Here is an 18,634-nt window from a genome sequence, read left to right as displayed (position 1 = left end):
GCTCCCAGGCCCCATCTTTTTCGGGGTCCAAGACACCTGCCACTTGGGCTGTCTCAGATTTTGAACTGAACTTTTTATATGGAAAGATCCAGTCTCCTGATTTTCTTACTTTTCTTTAAAGAATGACATAAGGACCCTGTCCCTGGGAGAAAACCACCACCCTGCCCCCAGCCAGCCCATCTTCCACAGACTGCATGATCAATAGATTAGGCTCAGTGACACCCCACTTTCCCCAAAGCACCTTTTGGATGTGTGTCACCCTCTGCTCCCAGTGGAAATGATGTGGCCTTTTTTTTTTGCCCAAGATTCTGCAACAAGGGCTCCCACAGTCAGGACAATAACCCACAACTCTAGATTGCCAGTGAGAGCATAAGAAACTCAGACCTGATGTTAAAAAAAAAAAAAATTCCAAATGGATGCCACCCACTTACCAAACTCAAAATCGCTTCTCTGAATGAGCTGAGACTAGCCACCAGCACCACCAGAGGGCACCACTTATAAGTTTGTATCAGAAATCAACCTGAAATTCTCTACAACCGCCAACCTGCTCCGTCAATTGAGACTATTCTCCCCTCAACCTGAGTGAACGGGGTGCTATATGCTTGGTTCCATGCTGCCCTCCACGGTGCAAAGTACGGCCCATGAAGAGAGACAAAGGGAGTTTTCAGGGCCCACTCCCCATCCCTCGAGACTCCTGGTCCAGGCTGGGTGGGATTCCCAGGGACAGGCTTTGCAGGTGTCTGTGAACAATACAGAAACAGACAGCCTGTCGGACTGCCCTTGGACACCCACCTGGCCCCGTGAGGACAGCAGAGGATCCCGTAGTGGAGACACGCAGCTGGCCTTGCTGGGTTCCTGTCCTGCGTCCCCCAGGAAGGTCTCAGGAGCCACAGGTAGGTTCCTGAGCTCCGTGTATCTGACAGAGCGAGACCTGCATGTGGTCTCTACAGACTTGTCTGCTTCTTCTGCAGAAGCCACTCACTGTGACACCCATAGCTCTGGGCCCTCTGAGTGCCAGAAACCAGAAGAATATTCCAGAACACACACAAATCAAACCCAGGTCAACCAGAGTGAAAACTAACTATGAAGATTTCTGCTCACGATGCCCCAGAGCTTCTATCCACGGACTTCATAACAGCGACACATACCCCCAGGCTCCCCAACCAAGGTCCAAACCACAGAGCACTGACCGGGGCAGATGAGAGAGGCAAGATCTCTGTACCTCCCAAACTCAGCTGGGCTTTTTATTTGTGTTTTGGTTTTACGGTGTCTGACCAAAAAGCAACATCCTCTGTCTGATTTGGTGGACTGAGGATTTCTTCTGCGGCCCAAAGTACCCGCAAACGAGGTGGGGAGTCCTGCCCTAGCCCGTGGACGTCAGCTTGGGCCGGCTCCCACACTGGGTGAGACTTCCTCAAAACTAAAGAGGTTCAACAGAAGTCATTTTTCCTGTTCCCTTCTCTCCTCCCATAAGGCTTACCAATCCAAGCTCACAGCCCTCAGGCCAGGTGAACAGAAAGTGAACGAAAACCAGGTCACTAAATCATTTGTAACTTGGAAAAGAGGAAGAGGCGGGTCGGAGAGGAATCCCCAGACAGTGTCTGGGGTGGTAGGAAGCCTTTGACCTGAACGTTGGTGCAGCAGGGTTCCTCCTCAGGGTCAGATTCAGATGGCCAGCCAGTGTTCCAACTGCAGAGGAAGACGGCAAGGCTGTTAGGCCAGGGCCAGGGCGGGCAGGGACTGAGGGACAAGGGCCAGCTGAGAAGGGCAGTAAGACACGTGGAGGGGCAGAAAACACAGCTGTTTCCTTCAAAGACCCGCAGAACACGCAGGCCAATCACCTAATTGTCACTGGCACCCAGAAAGGGCAAAGGAGCCTTCACAAAGTCACACGGTAAGTCTGAAGCAGGGGGGCTCACAGGGACCCTCCTGGCCCCCCCACCCCCATATTTTACAGGGGAAAAGGGTAGGACTCAGGTCAACACGTTACTGATGTACCTACAGCACTTCCTTCAAGATAAGAAATCCTCAGCCTAATTTGGGGATACTCCATGGTCACAACTCAAAGAGGGAGAACCGAGTTTAGGAAAGTCTGGGCATTTGGTATCTCAGGACCAAGGAGTGGAGGGGCAGGCGAAAGTTGGTAGAAGGCAGAAGACAGGCCCCTCTCCTCCGTTCGTAACATCACACCCCCAGGGTCTATAGCCCACAGCTGCTCTGGGTTTTCTGGAGTGTGGTGTGTGTTCTTGCCTCCGACAGCACAGCAGGGAGCAGTAGGGCCCCCGCCCCGCGGCCCCCATCAAAATGGTCCAAGCTTCACCTACTTGGAACTGCCTGATGTCCCTCTGGGCCACCAGGTGATGCTCGTTCTCTGGGGTGATGCCATAGGCCAGTCTCTGTGAAAGGATGCAGAAGGGGAGGAGGCCTCAGCTTGGTCCAGGGACACCCTTCCAGCAGCCCAGAGGACACCACCTGCTATTTGGCCCTGAAGTCTCACATGGACAGCAGGAGAGGCTCGTACAAGACACTCCCCACCCTGGTTTGTGGAGCTGGTTGGTTCACTTTGAGACATTCATCCAGTGAATGTTTACTGAGTCATTGACTGTAGTCACACACTGGCCTAGGCCCGGGGGATCCAGAGCTGAAGGTCACCCACACATTCTGCTTTGGGAGAGCTTACAGCTCATGCAAGGGGCTGACACTGAACAGAAACACACACAGGCAATTTTACAACCACGATTGGAGTCAGTGCTGCAGAGGACAAGTTCAGAGCACAGTGAGAACTCAGTGACGGGACCTCAGCCCTGCCTGGGGGTTGGGGCCGCCTCCTTGGGCTGTAGACACAGGGTGGGCTCAGGGAATGCATCTGGAATCAATGCCTGAACACTAGAGGGGGATCCCAAAGTGTGGAGAATAAAAAGCTCAAAGCAGGTCCTGGTTCCACATCCGGGATGAGCTCACAGAACACGGATCCTCCCAGTGACCCAGAGGTTCCTGGACTTTGGGATTTCATGGACAGGAAACATGTCACAAGGGGGAGGGGGTCCCAGCCCTGCCTGGGACCCTCTGCCCTAAGTTCCTGTACAGCTCACTCCTTTACGTCCTCCTGTGTCTTTCTGTCCCCTCATGAGAACATGAGCTCCGGGGAGTGTGTCTAGTGCTGAGGATACTGCCTGCCCCGAACAGATTCTCAGTAAATATTTGTGAAGGGAGTGGATAAAGGAGTGAAGGGATGAGATCTTTATAAGTAGGGACATGAGGAAAAGACTATCACCATTATTTATAAAAGAAAGGGCATTTAACAACCAAAGTATAGGCAAGACATAATTTTAGTTAAAAGGCAGATCATGCATACATGTATCTGCGATGTATGCAGGTCAAAGAAGAAAACGTATTTTGGAAATCTCTGGTTTAGGCTGATCAGGTATCAGGTTCACAATAGAAGCAGGTGAAAGCCAAGATACAAGGTCACAGTGAGTTTGGATGGGGAGAGTGGGGGACAGCTGGGGACGTGACAAACCTTAGGAGGTGGAACACAGGAGTGGGCACAGTTAATGCAGATTAACTGCTCCTTAGGGGACTGGAGGGCTGAGCTCCTCACATAAACAACGGTAGGAACAGAGTGGGAGCACACAGTGCATACGGCGTTCAACACGACAGCAGGTGCCACGTGGTGACCATCTACCGTGTGCCAGGCACTGTACTAAGCACTTCCTTTCACCTTTCAAGGTCTGTATGATTACCCCCGGTTACAAATGTGGAACCTGAGGCTCGGGGGTAAGTAACGTGGCCAAGGTGGCAGGTCCGTCTGACTCTAGATTCCGTGTCCTTCTGCCTCCCTCTTTCACCCCAGCGGGAATGACTCGGGATGCCCCCTCCCGTGCTGTCCCCCACCCTCCCCCAGGCTCGGCCCAGAGCTCACCTCGCGAAGGGAGCCCCGCGTGCTGAGGAACTTGTAGACGACGTAGGCGGGCACCAGGACCATGGAGGAGCCCGCGATGGCCCACCCGACCCAGTTGGCCCAGAGGGGGAAGATGTAGTCATCGTAGGTGAGCGGCTTGAAATTGATGATGCTCACGACCACCACAAACTGGGGGGAAGGGACAGAAGGGAGCGGGAGAGAGACAGGGAGAGATGCAGAGAGGGACCAGAGGGAAGTGAGGACCGGCGGCGTGTGAGATGGATGCAGGAATGGAGAAGATAAGGAAGCGGGGAGATCGAGAGAGACAGGAGGAAGAATCCAAGTAAGGAAGGATAACAAAAAGGAGACAAAGAACCAGGAGCAATACCAAGAGAAGAAGACTAGAAAGGTGACCTTGGAACTGAGTGGTGGCACAGACAGCCCCCGGCCCCGACCTGACCCCAGGCTGGCGACCCCTCTCATGTGCAGCCTCCTGGGAATCAACAGGGCGGAGCATCCTGAGCATCTGTCTGTGTGACCAGGGCCCTGCATCCCAACCTCCTCCCCTTAGAAGCAAAGATCCCCACCCCCACCCCCACCCCCACCCCAGACACAGAGCACCCCTCACCCGAGGATGCCCAGCCACACACTACACACCAGGAGGAACGCGGGGCTGACAAACTTCCAGCAGAGTCTCCAGTACAGGCCCGGCTTGAACCCCATCATCTGCTGGATGTCGTTGCTGAACCTGTCCACACCTGTGCACACACAGGGCAGGCCCATCACAGCGGCCCCTGCAGAGCCTGGGGCCACCCCTGCTGCCTTCCCAAGAGGGTCTGTCCCCAGGTGGAGAGCAGAACAGTATCTCCTAAGACAGGGATACCCTGGCACTCAGGAGACCTGGGGACAGGCACTTGGCTGTTTCAAAACAGGGGAGAGAACACACTCAGGGGTAGCATCCCCTCATAGGTGCCACCCGAATTCCTTTTTCAGAGGGAAAACCAGGGCTCGGGGAGGGGAGGGGACTTGGCGCTGGTTACACAGCCAGGGTGGCCTGACTCCAAAGCCCAGCTCTTTCCTCCCGCTCCCTCTCTCTTAAAACAATGATGGCTGTGTATATAGAGCTTTCCCCGACTTTAATCTGGTGGAAGAGACCAGACTCTTTCCAATGAGTAGAAAAGAGTGAGTGACACATGGGGAAAAAATGAACAATGATAACACATTTCACTTTCTACCATGCTCTCCCCATTCAGCTCTGGAATAAGGTTGCCAGAGAAGATAGAGGACACTCAGTTACATTTGAATTTCGGAGAGACAACAAAAGTCATTTTAGTTTAAGTAATTTCATGCAATATTTGGGACATATACTAAAAAAAATGATTCATTATCTGAAATTCAAGTTTAACTGGATGTGTGGTATCCCAGATTTGCTAAACCTGGCAACCCTACTCTAGAATGAATTACACGGCTTGAGGAACAGCAGCTTCCTCTGAGTTCCTCACTAACAGCTGACACTGATGCCTTTGGGGCCTTTGCCTCCTCCTTTTAAAGGGGGCTCATGCAAAGATGAGCTGAGGGCTGGAAGAGCTGTGTCCAATAAGCAACTTGCTCAACTCTGGGATCAGCCAGTGACTGCCCTGAAAATGGAAAGCCCCTTTGCACCTCCAGGTGAAAAGGTTCCAGAAGCACAGGGGGCCCGAGGCTCTTCCACACGCTCAGGACCCAGCACGTACCATAAAACCAGGAGACGCCTATGGCCTCCATGAGCACAGCAAACAGAATGGAGGTCCCCGCCGCAAATGTGTCCAGCAGGGTCAGCACGTATATTCCACCCTGGGGCATGGACAGAGAAAGCCTGAAGCCATGATGGATAGAAATGGCTATCAACTGTTACCTCCATCAAAATTTAGCTGTCCCCTGTCCCGCTCACTCAGAACTCACACCCACCCCCAACACAGGTAATGGGGTTTCTGGTGCTACTGTGTTGCTGCTATGTATTCTATGTATTCACTGGGTCTGAGGGTGGGGACTTCAGCCAGTAAAAAGCAAGATGGATTTTATCAATGAAAAAAAAATGTTGCCTGCCATATCAGTAAAGAAAAGATGTTGCAGCCATCACATTATAGCCGCCACTCTGAAGGTGAGCTCTGAGGGAATTCAGGATAGAAACAGGATGCCCGCCATCTAGCAGTTGGCAAAAAGCTCGGATACTGGCCCTAGATAGCTGAGGTCCATATCAAAGGAATGATTTCAGTGAGCCCAAACTCTTGCATCTTCCCATACACGGAAAAGCACGAAATGCCTTAACTTGAGATGTCTGGTTTTCTTTAGTCAACAGTAATCTTTTGATGTAACAACTACCTGGTCTTTGCCGCAAAAACTCATGTAGGGCTTCCCTGGTGGCGCGGTGGTTGAGAGTCCGCCTGCCGATGCAGGGGACGTGGGTTCGTGCCCCGGTCCGGGAGGGTCCCACGTGCCACAGAGCGGCTGGGCCTCCGGGGCCTGTGCTCCGCAACGGGAGAGGCCACAGCGGTGAGAGGCCCGCGTACCGCAAAAACAAAAACAAAAAAAACTCATGTATCCTGGATCCTCCCTTACCTCTCTGGAGCAGTCCCTCAGAGCTATCTGACATGCTGTGTCCCAGGCTTCAGTCCTCAGTTTTGTCCACCGAATAAAACATAATTCTCAGCTTTCAGGTTGTGCATTTTTTTCAGTTGGCAGTTTAAAATGGACTTTTGCTGTCCCCGCAAACCAACAAGCAGTTGAAAGATTTGTCTGGATATCCTCAGGCTCAGAAGGGACAGATAACAACGGGGTGTAACCCTAGGGGACTGGGCCATGGAGTTCAGGATACCAGGCACTGCCGTGGTTCCCCTGAGCTCACCCTAGCCCTACCCCCCAGCTTCAAGTCTGGGAATATCTGGCTGGATTGAAATGCAGCCTCAGAAGCCCCAGGTGACCCAGAGCCCAGCCCCCCTCACCTTGGTTATGCAAAACAGGGCCAGAAGGAAGGTTCCAAAGGAGACACCAAATGTGAAGAGCTTCCGGTGTCGTTTCAGGACCTGGAAGTCGTCAGCCAGGCCCGTGATGACCGCCTCCATGCCTCCCATCTGAAGGGAACCAGGCAGGTGGGATACAGGGGTGAATGAAAAATGTTGTCCAACATATCAGCAAACAAAGGATGCTGCAGCCATCAAGCCATCAGCCACTACCGCTGCCACCAGCAAAGGTGCACCTGAGGGGACTCAGGATGGGAAAGAAAGGATACTGGCCCTAGATAGCTCAGGTGCATATCAAAGGAATGATTTCAATGAGCCCAGACTCTTGCATTTTCCCATATATAGAAAAGCACTAAACTCATTAACTTGAGTTGTCTTGTTTTGTTTAATTAACAGTAATCTTTTGATGCTCTGACCACCTGGTCTTTGTTGCAAAAACTCCTACATATCCTGGCTCCTCCCTGACCTCTTCAGAGCAGTCCCTCAGAGCGATCTGAGAGGCTGCCTCCCAGGCTTGAAGTCCCCAGAAAGTCTGCCAACTGAAACATAATTCTCAGCTTTTAGGTTGTGGTTTTTTTTTTTTTTTTTTTTTTTTTTTTTTTTTTTGCCGCACCCCGCGCATGCGGGATTGTTAGGTCCCCAGCCAGGGAGTGAACCCATGCCCCCTGCAGTGGAAGCTTGGAGTCTTAACCACTGGACCACCAGGGAAGTCCCAGGTTGTGCATTTTATTTTCAGTCAACACAGGAGTGAGGGACTCTCCGAACCCCAGTCTCAGGCCTCCCGGCTCCCTTGGACCTCCCCCAGCCCTGGACTCATGAACCCTGGAGGCTGCCTTGCTTCTCTAGAGAAATCAGCAGGTCCTCCCTTCTGCCCATCCTCTCACCCCACTCTGCCCTGTTCTCAACCAACCTCAGAACTCAGAAACCATGTGGGAGCGGGTGAAGAGTTAATTCCTGTCTCCCCCTTATCAACAGGGACCTGACTCCTGTCCACTCACTCAGCCTGAGTGGATGCTGATGAAATACCGTGGGAAGAGTGGTTGGTTAGAGAACAAGAGTTCTAGCCACGCCCTCTCTGAATTCAGTTTCCCATCTGTAAAAGGAGAGTATTGGGCTGGCTTATCCGAGGTCCCTTCTAATGTAGAGTTCCATGATGCCAAGTAGGTTTCTCTTGGTTCTTGGCTTTGGCCTAAATCTTGCCTTTCTGAGTGAGTACTGATTTCCTTGTTTGCGTTTAAATAAGGTCTTCTGCAAACAACTACTGATCAGGGGCTTGAATGGGGGGGAACTTTAGACTGAGTAGTGTGAGTGTATTTAGGGGAGGGAGGGTCAGGTCTAGTGGTGTCTGTGGGGGGATGGTATCCCCAGCAAGGTCACTCACTGAGCTGTCAATTCCCAGAGCCAGGAGCATGACGAAGAACACGACAGCCCAGAACGTGGATCCTGATAGGGTGGAAATGGCTTCTGGGTACAGGATGAAGACCAGGCCAGCTCCTGTAAGAAACATCAAGGACCTCATTAATAGCTGGGACTGCTGGTCTGAGCTGCAGATGATAGGAGAGCATTTTGAGGCCCAACAAGCCCCAGCCCAGCCCCATGATATTTGGGCAGTCATGTGTAGATGGAGCAAACCAAGGTCTAAAGATGACTGATGAAGCCAGCTTCAGCCTGAGTTCACCTATGCACCAAGGAGGTTGACCTCAAACAGCCAAGCCAGAGGGCAGTGCCTCTCCTGGATAGCTACAGGCAATGGGCCTCAAACCCCACCTCCTGCACCCCATGAGGGATCCTCTTACTCTCAAAACTTTGTGATTTTCAGAGTCCATCAGAGGCAGCCCCTCCCCAAGTCTTGGCCTGTTTGTGGCCATAAGAATATGAGAAGCAGCGGGGAAGGACATGAGCTGGTTGAACAACTTCAATCGCCTGAGTCTCAGCTTTCTGATCTTTAAAGTGGGTCCATTAACACTTGCCTAGTAACACTGCAAGAACTAAACCAAGATACGTCAAGTGCTTAGCACAGGGGCTGGTGCAGAGTCAGTGCTCCAGAATCTATCTGGTCTGGCCTGACTCAGAAGATGATTCTGCCTGGACTTCCTACTGATGGCCTCAAAGAAAGTGGGCAGCTGAGAAAGCTCCGTGTCCAGTCCTCTCAGTCCCACAGCCACAGGAGAACTGCTAAGAAAGAGGTGAGTTTTGCGGCCCCCTCCTCCTCAGTGGGTGAGTCTGCCCACCCACCTTCAGTGGCAACATCCTCAATGTTGACCTTGTGTTCATGGGCCATGTAACCAAGGATGGAGAAGATGGCGAACCCAGAGATGAAGCTGGTGACACAGTTGATGGTGCTGGTGAGCAGGGCGTCCCTGAGGGAAAAGAAAGCACTGTCAGTTCAAGTGGTCTGACTCTCCCCAACCCCGCTTATGGACTGCTGGACCATCTATGGAATCCACGGCTTCAAATGCCAACCCCCTCTTCAGCGTCCCTGCTGCCACATGGACCCCCGGCACCCCACCATCACAGGGTCAGAACCTGTAGGTGCAGGAAATAGGTCAGCAGCTTCTGGATGAAACACTTTGATACCAGAGCCTGATATCAAACTCTTGCTGGGAAATCGAGTCACCAGCCTCCTTCCTCAACAAACTTTCTGTGGCCCCCCCAGTGCCTCTCAACTTTTCACCCAGGCATTCAAGAGCTTTGCTGAGATGACCCAACCATCTTTCCAGGCTTATTTCCCATGACTCCCCAACATGTACTCTCTGAGCAAACCAATCAACTTGCTGGTTCACAAACATACCACCTCCCCTGGCTTTGCTCATGCTGTAAGTTGTCCACTCACTCCGTGTCTGCCTATCTCAACCCTAACTATCTTCCAAGGCTCACCTCAAATGCACCTCTATGCTCTTGCTGACCCCCCATCAGATGGCTGATCACCCCATTTCCTTAGCCTCCCTAAAGCCTGTCCCACTGGTATGCATTCATCCTACTCTGTCTTGTACCAGGGAGGTTATGATTCTGTCTTAAGCCTTTGTTAGAGAGGGATGGAAGCAGCCCCATCTGTGCCCATGTCTGAAGCCCTCACAGCACTGGGGCTGCAGGAGGCAGCATTAAATGCTTACAGGACCAGATGATCTAGAGCATGGTCTTCTGACTCTACGGCACTGAGCAGACTTCTCATTCTGCTGTGTAGTCTTAAGCTCTGACCCTGCTAGGCCCTCACCCCTCAAGCAACCAGCCTGGATATTCCAACCTTGTCTGCCTGGGCATCAGATGGACAGACAGGCAGTGCTGGCTGCTCTGAAAGCCACACAGTGCCCCTCTGTCCCAGCTACCCACGCTCATGATATCCCAGTGTTAGTGGCCTCAACTTTCCCAGCTCCTCACTCTGCATCTATTTGGGAGGTGTCCTGAACTGACATATGTTCATCAGGACCCCCATAGGCCATGTCGGAGTTCACAGAACATCCAGGATGGTCTACTCTGCTTCATTTCACAGGGAGAGAAACCCAAGGAGAAAATTTGATTTGTACCAGACCAGAGCCCTCTCTCCCATCCCTGCAAGTGTTGATTCCCAGGATCTAGAGCTTTCCAGAGCCCCAGGAAGGATCTTACCTATAGCAGTTGTTGTCAAACTTGTTGTAACTAGCAAATGCAATCAAGACACCAAATCCAGCGCCCAAAGAAAAAAATATCTGAGTTGCAGCATCAATCCATACCTGAAATGGGCAGATAAAGGCCATCACCCTCTGTTTCCACAGAACTGGACTACCTCACTGCTCCAGAAGGGCTGGGAAGTCCCGGGGATGCCCTAAGACCTGAGGAAATGAGGTCTGAACTAGAGATGGGCAGCCATGCAACTCCTGCTCTCCAGCAGCCTGTAAAAAATCACTGTGGAGAGAGGCTGGGGTCTCTCTAGCATCTCCCAGCCTTGGGTGGTCATGAGTGAGCTCACCCCAGGGGAACTCACGGGCTCAGTTTGACATCCTGATTTTCAAAGAAAGTTAATAAACAAAATGTTCTAGGCTAGAATGTGGATAGGGCAAGGGCAAAGGGTTATGACTATCTCAGGGGTTATGGAGACAACATCTTCAGAAAGGGGTAAGGATTCCTAGTAGCTTCTACCAACCCAGAGACAGTGGTGACTCCTTGGTGGCCAATGTGGTCTACTTCTTTCATCTTTTGGATGATGAAACTGCACGGCTGGAAGCCCGGAGATCTGAGCTCCTCTCCAACCTCTCAGCCTCATCATCTTGCCCTGGTCAATTTCACTGTCTATATCTCAGTTTCCTCATCTGTACAGTGGGATAATTTTACCTAGCTCACCAGGACTAAGCCACAATTCGGATTTGTGAGACTTCTGTCATCTCCCCACTCGTGCTATTCTAGACTTCCCCTGCTTTGTAAGCAAAGGGTGTAATGAGAGAAGCAATCTGACGGAGGAAGATAGATCTGCTCCCTGAGACGGCACTCAGTCTGAGTTTCTACTGTCCAGAAAGACTTAGGATATTTAAACAATGCAGAACAGATAGAACTCTGACTCGCTTCACAATTTACAAGGCTGTTTCATGTCTTACGCTCTGTTATTTTTCTGACAGTTACTAAGGAAGTAGGGTTTTCTCTTGGTTACTGGGCTGTAACACTGAGTTGTGCTGGAACAATGGGAGGTGTGTACTGGGAGGCGTCCGTCCTAATCCCATGTTGATTTTGCCTGCCAGGATTATTATGGGTTCAAGTAGAGTGTGGGGAAGTCTTTGGGGATTATGAGGGGAAATACTGAGGTGTGGTCACTGAGGCAGACGCGAGGGAGGAGGTTGGAAATAATCTCAGCTGTGATTTGAAGATGCTCAAGGCACTAGGAACCTCTAAGATTGTCCCAGCCTCACCGCGCTACTTTGGACTCCACTCCAGATTCACCCCACCTTCATTGTAATCTCTGCCTCTGCGCTGGACAGTGAGCTGGAGGGGCTGTGAGGGGAGAGTCAGCGGGGTCTGGGTCTCCCTGTGGCTGATGCTGCTCCTTATGCCAACTTCACAGATGGTACCAGAGGGCAGGGTTGGAGACCAGAGTAGAAATAGGGCTAGGGTGGCTGGGGTGAGGCTGGGGCCACGGCACAGGGCAGAGGTAAGAACCCAGGACAGGGTATGGCTTTCCTTGAAAGGAGGGGTCTGCAAAGGCCACTCAACAGAACCACAGATCCCAAGCCAGCAGAGCTGGACAGGCTCACGGAGACTGTCAGGTGCAAATCAAATTGGCCTTGGTCAGGTAGAGAAGCTGCAGCCCAGAGTGGGAAGGATCCATCCCAGGCTACGCAGAGCTGGGACCAGATTTTCTTTCACTGCCTGCACCCCGAGAACCCTCCCCAACCCTGGCCCAAGGGTGGGTGGTCACTGGGCACTGACCGTGGCCTCTTTCAGACGGTAGAAGTCGATGTGCAGGTAGGCGTTGATGCCATTGGAAGCGCCGGGCAGCGTGATGCCGTGGACCAGGAGCGCAAACAGCACGAGGTAAGGCAGCGTGGCCGTGATCCACACCACCTGGCGGAGGACAAGCTCGCAGTGAGAGCCTGACCCTGCTGCCAGCGGGGTGGGGGTGGGGCTGGCGGGGGGTGGGGCAGCGGCGTCAGTCACACCCTCCCCACACCTTCCTTCACACAATGCGCGTGCTAAAAGCTCCACCCCTAGGCCAGGCCTGGGGCACTCCAGGACAGAGTGGACAGACCAAGGCTGCACCCAATGAGAAAGTCAGCACCCTGGGGGCACCGCTGCCAAGGAAGCCAAGGGCAGTGAGGACGCAGACTCTCTTGGTGCCCAGCGCCTCCTGCTCTACAAGCTTCCTGCACTGACTTGCCCCAGGTAGAACTAGCACCCTCACCTTTACACCCTCCTTCCTCCTTTCTCTCCCCCTCTCGTTCACCTTCATTCAAGTGTATCCGCCTAAGCTCACCGCCCAGGGAGGGATGTGGCTGGGCAGAAAGCAGAATCCCTGGCTGCTCTTTATTTTGTGATGGATTTAGGGCAAAGACAAACTGCCTCGTCCAGAAACCCATAAGGGAAGAAACTGTCCTCAGACTGAAAAGAGACACCAGCCCACCCTGCCCACGATGAAGAAAGAGAGAAGAGAGGTGGGGAGAGGAAAAGGCTGCGTAGGCTTCCTTGCTGTTCCTTCTCACCCCTGACTATACATTAGACTACTCTGGGGGAAGTTATAGACAAAAATGTCCAAGTTCAGACTCCATTTTTGGAGTTTCTGATTTAATTGGTCTGGGATGGGGCTTGCACTCCATGCTTTAAAAGCTCCCTCAGGGCTCCCCTGGTGGCGCAGTGGTTGAGAGTCCGCCTGACGATGCAGGGGACGCGGGTTCGTGCCCCGGTCCGGGAAGATCCCACATGCCGCGGAGCAGCTGGGCCCGTGAGCCACGGCCGCTGAGCCTGCGCGTCCGGAGCCTGTGCTCCGCAACGGGAGAGGCCACAACAGTGAGAGGCCCGCGTACATGCCGCGGATCGGCTGGGCCCGTGAGTCATGGCCGCTGAGACCGCGCGTCCGGAGCCTGTGCTCCGCAACGGGAGAGGCCACAACAGTGAGAGGCCCGCGTACCACAAAAAAAAAAAAAAAAAAGCTCCCTCAGGTGGATGCAGGGGACAAAGACAGATGAGGATCATTTATTGAGCAATTTCCATCTGCTAGCCCAGCAATGAGGACCTCTCACCCCATCCTCCCAACTGCCCTGGAGGCAGGCAGGATCATGCACTGCCCTCATTTTGCGGGTGACGACACTGAAGCTTAGGGAGCATCATTCATCCCGAGGCCACCCATTAGGGAATAATGGTGCCGGGACTCCAACCCAGGTGGTCTGACCACAAAGCCATGCTCTTAATCACTCACGCTACTGCATATTTGAGACCCAGGTTCAAGTCCTGGCTCTGCCAAGATGGCTGTGAAACCCTGTCCCTCTCTTGGCCTCAGCTTCCCCATCTGTACAAGCAGGCTGGAGTCGATGGCTTTGGAGAACCTTCCGGTTCAACATTTAGGTGTTCGATACAGGCTTGTAGTTGCTAAGTGCTGGTTCAGCCAACGCCTGTGAGCTGGGGGTGGGCAGACAGGACTCCAGGGCGGCAAGCAGCACTGTGTACACACTTGCCCGATGCCCTGGGGGATGACTGGCCTCCGCCCTCTACCCTGTGGTGGTCGGTGGGCCAGGGTCACAGAGTGTGCGGTCTGCGGTAACGCCTTTCCCTGATTCAGACTGTACCTCACCCCCCAATATCCCAGCTGCCACCTGTGGAGTCATCTTCCCAAGAACAGAGCCTTCACCGGCCAAGACAGGAAGTTTGAACGCTTGCAATTCATTTCAGGCCGGCTCTGTGGCTTTGGCAGCCTGCTAAGAAAAGATCCGCGTCCTGCTCCAGACGTAGTCTGGGAAGAAATAAGCAACGCTCTTGGTTTTCTCATGAGCCAGAGTATAAAAACAGTTAAAGACAGGACACAGCAATGTCCTGCATGAAGTTCCTTATTCTAGAAAGCCCCTCCCCATGGACTGCAGGGGTCCTCGCCTGCTCTGGAGGCAAAATGTGGGCAGGGACTTCAGGCGACAAGTTTCCATCTGCGGGGGGCTTCCTAGGGCAACACTCCTGCCCCACTCGTCATTACCCTCCTCAGGGGAGGACGTGAGTCCTCCTCCTCCAAAGGTGACTTTGCACAAAGAAACGGAGCGTGCGAGGCTCCACTCCTTTTCTCTTTAGCATCAGTCTCCCCACAGACGGCTCAGGCCTGCTCCAGCCAAGTGCTAAACAAGGTGGGGCAGGCTGTACCCCTTTGGCGATGGCTACAGGAAACTTAATCTTGGGGCGTAATATTAGAAGCCCGTGGTGGCCCCTCACCCAGGCCGGCAGCAGTAGTAAAGCTCATACACCTTCTGCAGCTCTGCTGCCTGCAGAGGCCAGGAAAGCCCTGCTCCTGATACCCAGGAGAGGCGCAGAGCGGCTGGACAAGGCTGGCCTGGGGCTTCTGTAGTTTTGCTTGCAGCTCCTTCCACTGAAAACCCTTTCCCTCTACCCCACCTCTACCTGACCTATAGCCCAATGCCACCTTCTCCATGGTCTTTGCAGACCCTCTCAGTCTGAAGAGCTTCCTTCTTCCACTAATGTAACATCTTATGCTTTTTGGACCATGGTAACTCATGGTAAGAAAAGCCTTATTTATCGAGACGTATGGGTTGCTATAACTGAAACACAAAAATTCCACAAGACGGCTCTAACTTTAATATGTGCAGACCCTTGCGAGCACTCCGCGCTGTGTCAGAGGATGCCCCAGGATTCATCTAGATAGCTTCTGGAGCGTTCTCATTGACTCAAAAATTCAGAGGTGGGAACAATCAATTTTATAGTGAAGGAAAGGGTTATATGCTAAAGAAGGCTGCAATATTTGCATGCAGTTTTAGTCCAGAATTTAAGATTTATCAAACACATGTCAACAGGTTGCTTTGGGCTTTTTCCAGAGACCCTTGGGGTGTCCCGTTCCCTGGTCTCTGCTATTAGGGAGGCTTTGGTGGGAAAGTGTGAAGAACTCTGATCCACTTGCACTCCCTCATCCCACTGCTGGGGAGTCCTGGGCTTAGGGAAGGGAGGGGATTGATCTAAAGTCTCCAGCAAGCCAGTGGCAGAGCTGGGGTGCAAACCCAGGTTTTGTACTTCTAGCACCACCTTTTCTTTTCACCAACTACCTGTTTTTCTGTTTTTTGTTTTTTTGTGTGTGGTACGCGTGCCTCTCACTGTTGGGGCCTCTCCCGTTGCGGAGCACAGGCTCCGGACGCGCAGGCTCAGCGGCCATGGCTCACGGGCCCAGCCGCTCCGCGGCATGTGGGATCTTCCTGGACCGGGGCACGAACCCGTGTCCCCTGCATCGGCAGGCAGACTCTCAACCACTGCGCCACCAGGGAAGCCCCCAACTACCTGTTTGTAGGTAGAAAAAACCATCTTTTTTGAGGCCAACCTCCCAACTGAAAGAGAAACAAAGATATTACCTTTCCTGATGTCTTCACTCCTTTCCAGAGGCTAAAAAACAGGACGATGACGACGACGATCAGACAGAGCAAGAGCTGCCACTGGGGCAGGCCGATGTCATGAATCCCGTTGCTCTCGTGAAGGTGCAGGACGCCACGTCTGCGGGGAGGAGAGGGGAGCGGACCGGGGAAGATGGTCAGGTCGTCAGGGAGGATGACCAAGGCCTCGACCACAGGCCAGTCCTCGAAAGTGCACATTGATGGAGACAGGCCCTGGGCTGCCCCGGCTACAGCCCTGCATCACTTGGACCTGCCCTGCACAGTCATGACCTGTGCCCAGCATCTCCCTGCCCTGGGCCAGCAACTCATCTGGGGAGACGTCCCCACCCAAGGCTGCTTTTTAAACGGTAACAGAAGCTTTCAACATAACAAATATCTCTTGAGTGCCACCTGCAAGCCAGGTCCTGGGGAGATGGTGGTAAATAAACAGAGGAAAGGTCTCTGCCCTCATAGCACTCATGGTCTAAAGCAGTAGTCACTGGAACATTTGGCAATGTCTGGAGATGTCTTTGATTGTCACGACTTGGGTAGGAGACATCTAGAGGATAGAGAAATGGGACATCCTATGATGCACAGGACAACCTAAACATCCTCTAAGGCACAGGACAGCCTCCAAAATTCCCATGTTGCTGAGGTTTAGAATCCCTGGTCTAGAGACTGAGATAAGAGTAAACTTTTCTCCTGTTTGGGAATATCTACCCCAGCTAAAGGTATGTGTATCCTCTGCTTTAGCAATTCCACTCCTGGGTGTTTGCCCAGTAGAAACATGTACATATGTTCACCAAAAGACATGGTCTAGAATGTTCATAGCAGCATTATTGATAACAACCCCAAATTGCAAAATAAATATCTATAAACAGTAGACTACAGGGACTTCCCTGGTGGTCCAGTGGTTAAGAATCCGCCTTGCAATGCAGGGGATACTGGTTCGATCTCTGGTTGGGGAACTGAGATCCCACATGCCTTGGGGCAACTAAGCCCGTGCGCCTCAACTAGAGAGAAGACTGCACACTGCAACAAAAGATCCCGCGTGCTGCAACTAAGACCCAATGCAGCCAATAAATAAATAAATATTAAAACAAAACAAAAACAGTAGACTACAGAAATTATGATATATTCATAAACTGGAATATTATATAGCAACTAGCTCTGTACGGATGAATCTCACACACCTCATTTCGTGAGAAAGAAGTCAAAACCGAAAGACGACTGCTGGGGGCAGGTGACAAGGCTGTGGACAAGTAGGTGATGGCTCCAGCCACATGGAGCTCCTGGGTGACAACAGCTGGTACAAACATTCCCCATCTTGAGCCCTTTTCCTCTTCAGTAAAATGGCTCTCACGAGGCTTACATTGCAGAATGTGAGACAGTGCCTAGAACCCAGGAAATGCTCAGCGCCAATGGTCACTGTAACTATCATTCTGATTGAGTCGCAGCCTTCAAGGAGCAGCGGGCATTGGCAAAGAAGCTAAGGAGTGCCCAGAAAACTCAGCCAAGGGAGTCAGTGTGGCGGGCTCCACTGAGGGGGTGGCTGGTGCCTTCTCTGTGGGCCTGTGGGAGAGCCGGTGAGTTGAGAAGGGGTGCCCAGGTGTGGTAGGGGCGAGATGGGGAGAGGGAGGTGGGTGGTGACAGGCAAACAGAGGAGTCTGCAGTGAGCGCTCAGGAATGAATGAGCAGAGCTGCGTGGCTGATCAAGGCCCACAAAGACCCGTGTCCCCATCTCCAGAACGGCCTTCATCCCCACTGCCCCCAGGCAGGATGCTGTGGCTTTAAACTACTCACCCTGCATCAGCTTCCCTCAGCAATCAGTCTCTGTGTCTGGCCCTTCCTAGTCCTATCTCTTGATCTGCAACCAACACCCCCGTCCTCATGGCCCGATGCCAGGCCAGACCCATATTCTGTTCCTCCAGGACTACTGTAAAAACCTCCCCATCCTCCCACCACCCCAGTCTCTCTACCTCCAGTCAGCCTCCTTAAATCCACAGTCTGTGCTGCCGTAGAACCATCCGATTCATCTGAAGTTGTGTTCTAACTTTGTCACTCTTCTGCCCCCAAATCCTCAGAGGCTCCTTATCACCTAAAACAGTGGCTCTCACTGGGGGCAATTTTGCCCCTGCCTTCCCTGGGCACTTGGCAACAGCTGGAGACATTTTTGGTTGTCACAGCTGGAGGGCAGAGGGGTGTTACTGGTGTCTAGTGGGCAGAAGCCCGGGATGGGGCTAAACATCCAAAATGCACAGGACAGCCTTCCCACCGCAACACAGAACTATCCAGCCCCAAATGTCAAAAGCATCAGCGTTGTGGAATCCTGGTAGAGAGGATAAAAACATAAGCCTTTCAGAATCGGAGGCCTTTCTCGATCGTCCTGTACCAAGTGCACCCCGTGCCTTGCCACACCATGCCTTTGGCTCCTAGGGACCACCAGCCACTTGTCATTCCCGAATTATATGAAGCTCTCGTCACTCTGGGCCTTGGAACTGTCTGTTCCTTTATGCCTAGAACACACTTCCTGGCCCAATGTGTCTGCCTGGTGAACTTCTGGCCCTGCTAGTCTCAGCTCAAAAATGAGGCCCTGGCTGAGGTCCCTCTCCTATGCTGAGAAGGAGGGAGAGAGAGGGAGTGGGAGGGAGAGAGAGAGAAAGAGAGAGAGAGGAAGAAGGAGAAGGAGGGGGAAGAGTAGG

General features: G+C 52.6%; 1 protein-coding gene across 2 annotated transcripts in view; it reads right to left on the bottom strand.

The window, feature by feature from the left end:
• Positions 1-300: 300 nt before the first annotated feature.
• The window catches only part of SLC6A2 (solute carrier family 6 member 2), a 37,874-nt gene continuing 19,540 nt past the window's right edge, over positions 301-18,634 (bottom strand). The window contains exons 4-14 of one of the 2 annotated variants that reach the window (XM_007110270.3): positions 15,915-16,053; positions 12,295-12,429; positions 10,507-10,610; positions 9,136-9,260; positions 8,282-8,394; positions 6,883-7,011; positions 5,635-5,734; positions 4,559-4,659; positions 3,923-4,090; positions 2,325-2,396; positions 301-1,689 (exon numbers count right to left, since the gene is read on the bottom strand). In XM_007110270.3, the coding sequence (XP_007110332.1) occupies positions 1,666-1,689; positions 2,325-2,396; positions 3,923-4,090; positions 4,559-4,659; positions 5,635-5,734; positions 6,883-7,011; positions 8,282-8,394; positions 9,136-9,260; positions 10,507-10,610; positions 12,295-12,429; positions 15,915-16,053 (1,210 nt within the window). In that variant the 3' untranslated portion in view covers positions 301-1,665. The remainder of the gene's footprint in view (positions 1,690-2,324; positions 2,397-3,922; positions 4,091-4,558; positions 4,660-5,634; positions 5,735-6,882; positions 7,012-8,281; positions 8,395-9,135; positions 9,261-10,506; positions 10,611-12,294; positions 12,430-15,914; positions 16,054-18,634) is intronic. The other variant, XM_055079082.1, reaches the window with a different exon arrangement.

The sequence above is a fragment of the Physeter macrocephalus genome, chromosome 17 (genome assembly GCF_002837175.3).
Source record: "Physeter macrocephalus isolate SW-GA chromosome 17, ASM283717v5, whole genome shotgun sequence".
Lineage (NCBI taxonomy): Eukaryota > Metazoa > Chordata > Mammalia > Artiodactyla > Physeteridae > Physeter > Physeter macrocephalus.
This window is presented reverse-complemented; position numbering and strand designations above follow the sequence as displayed.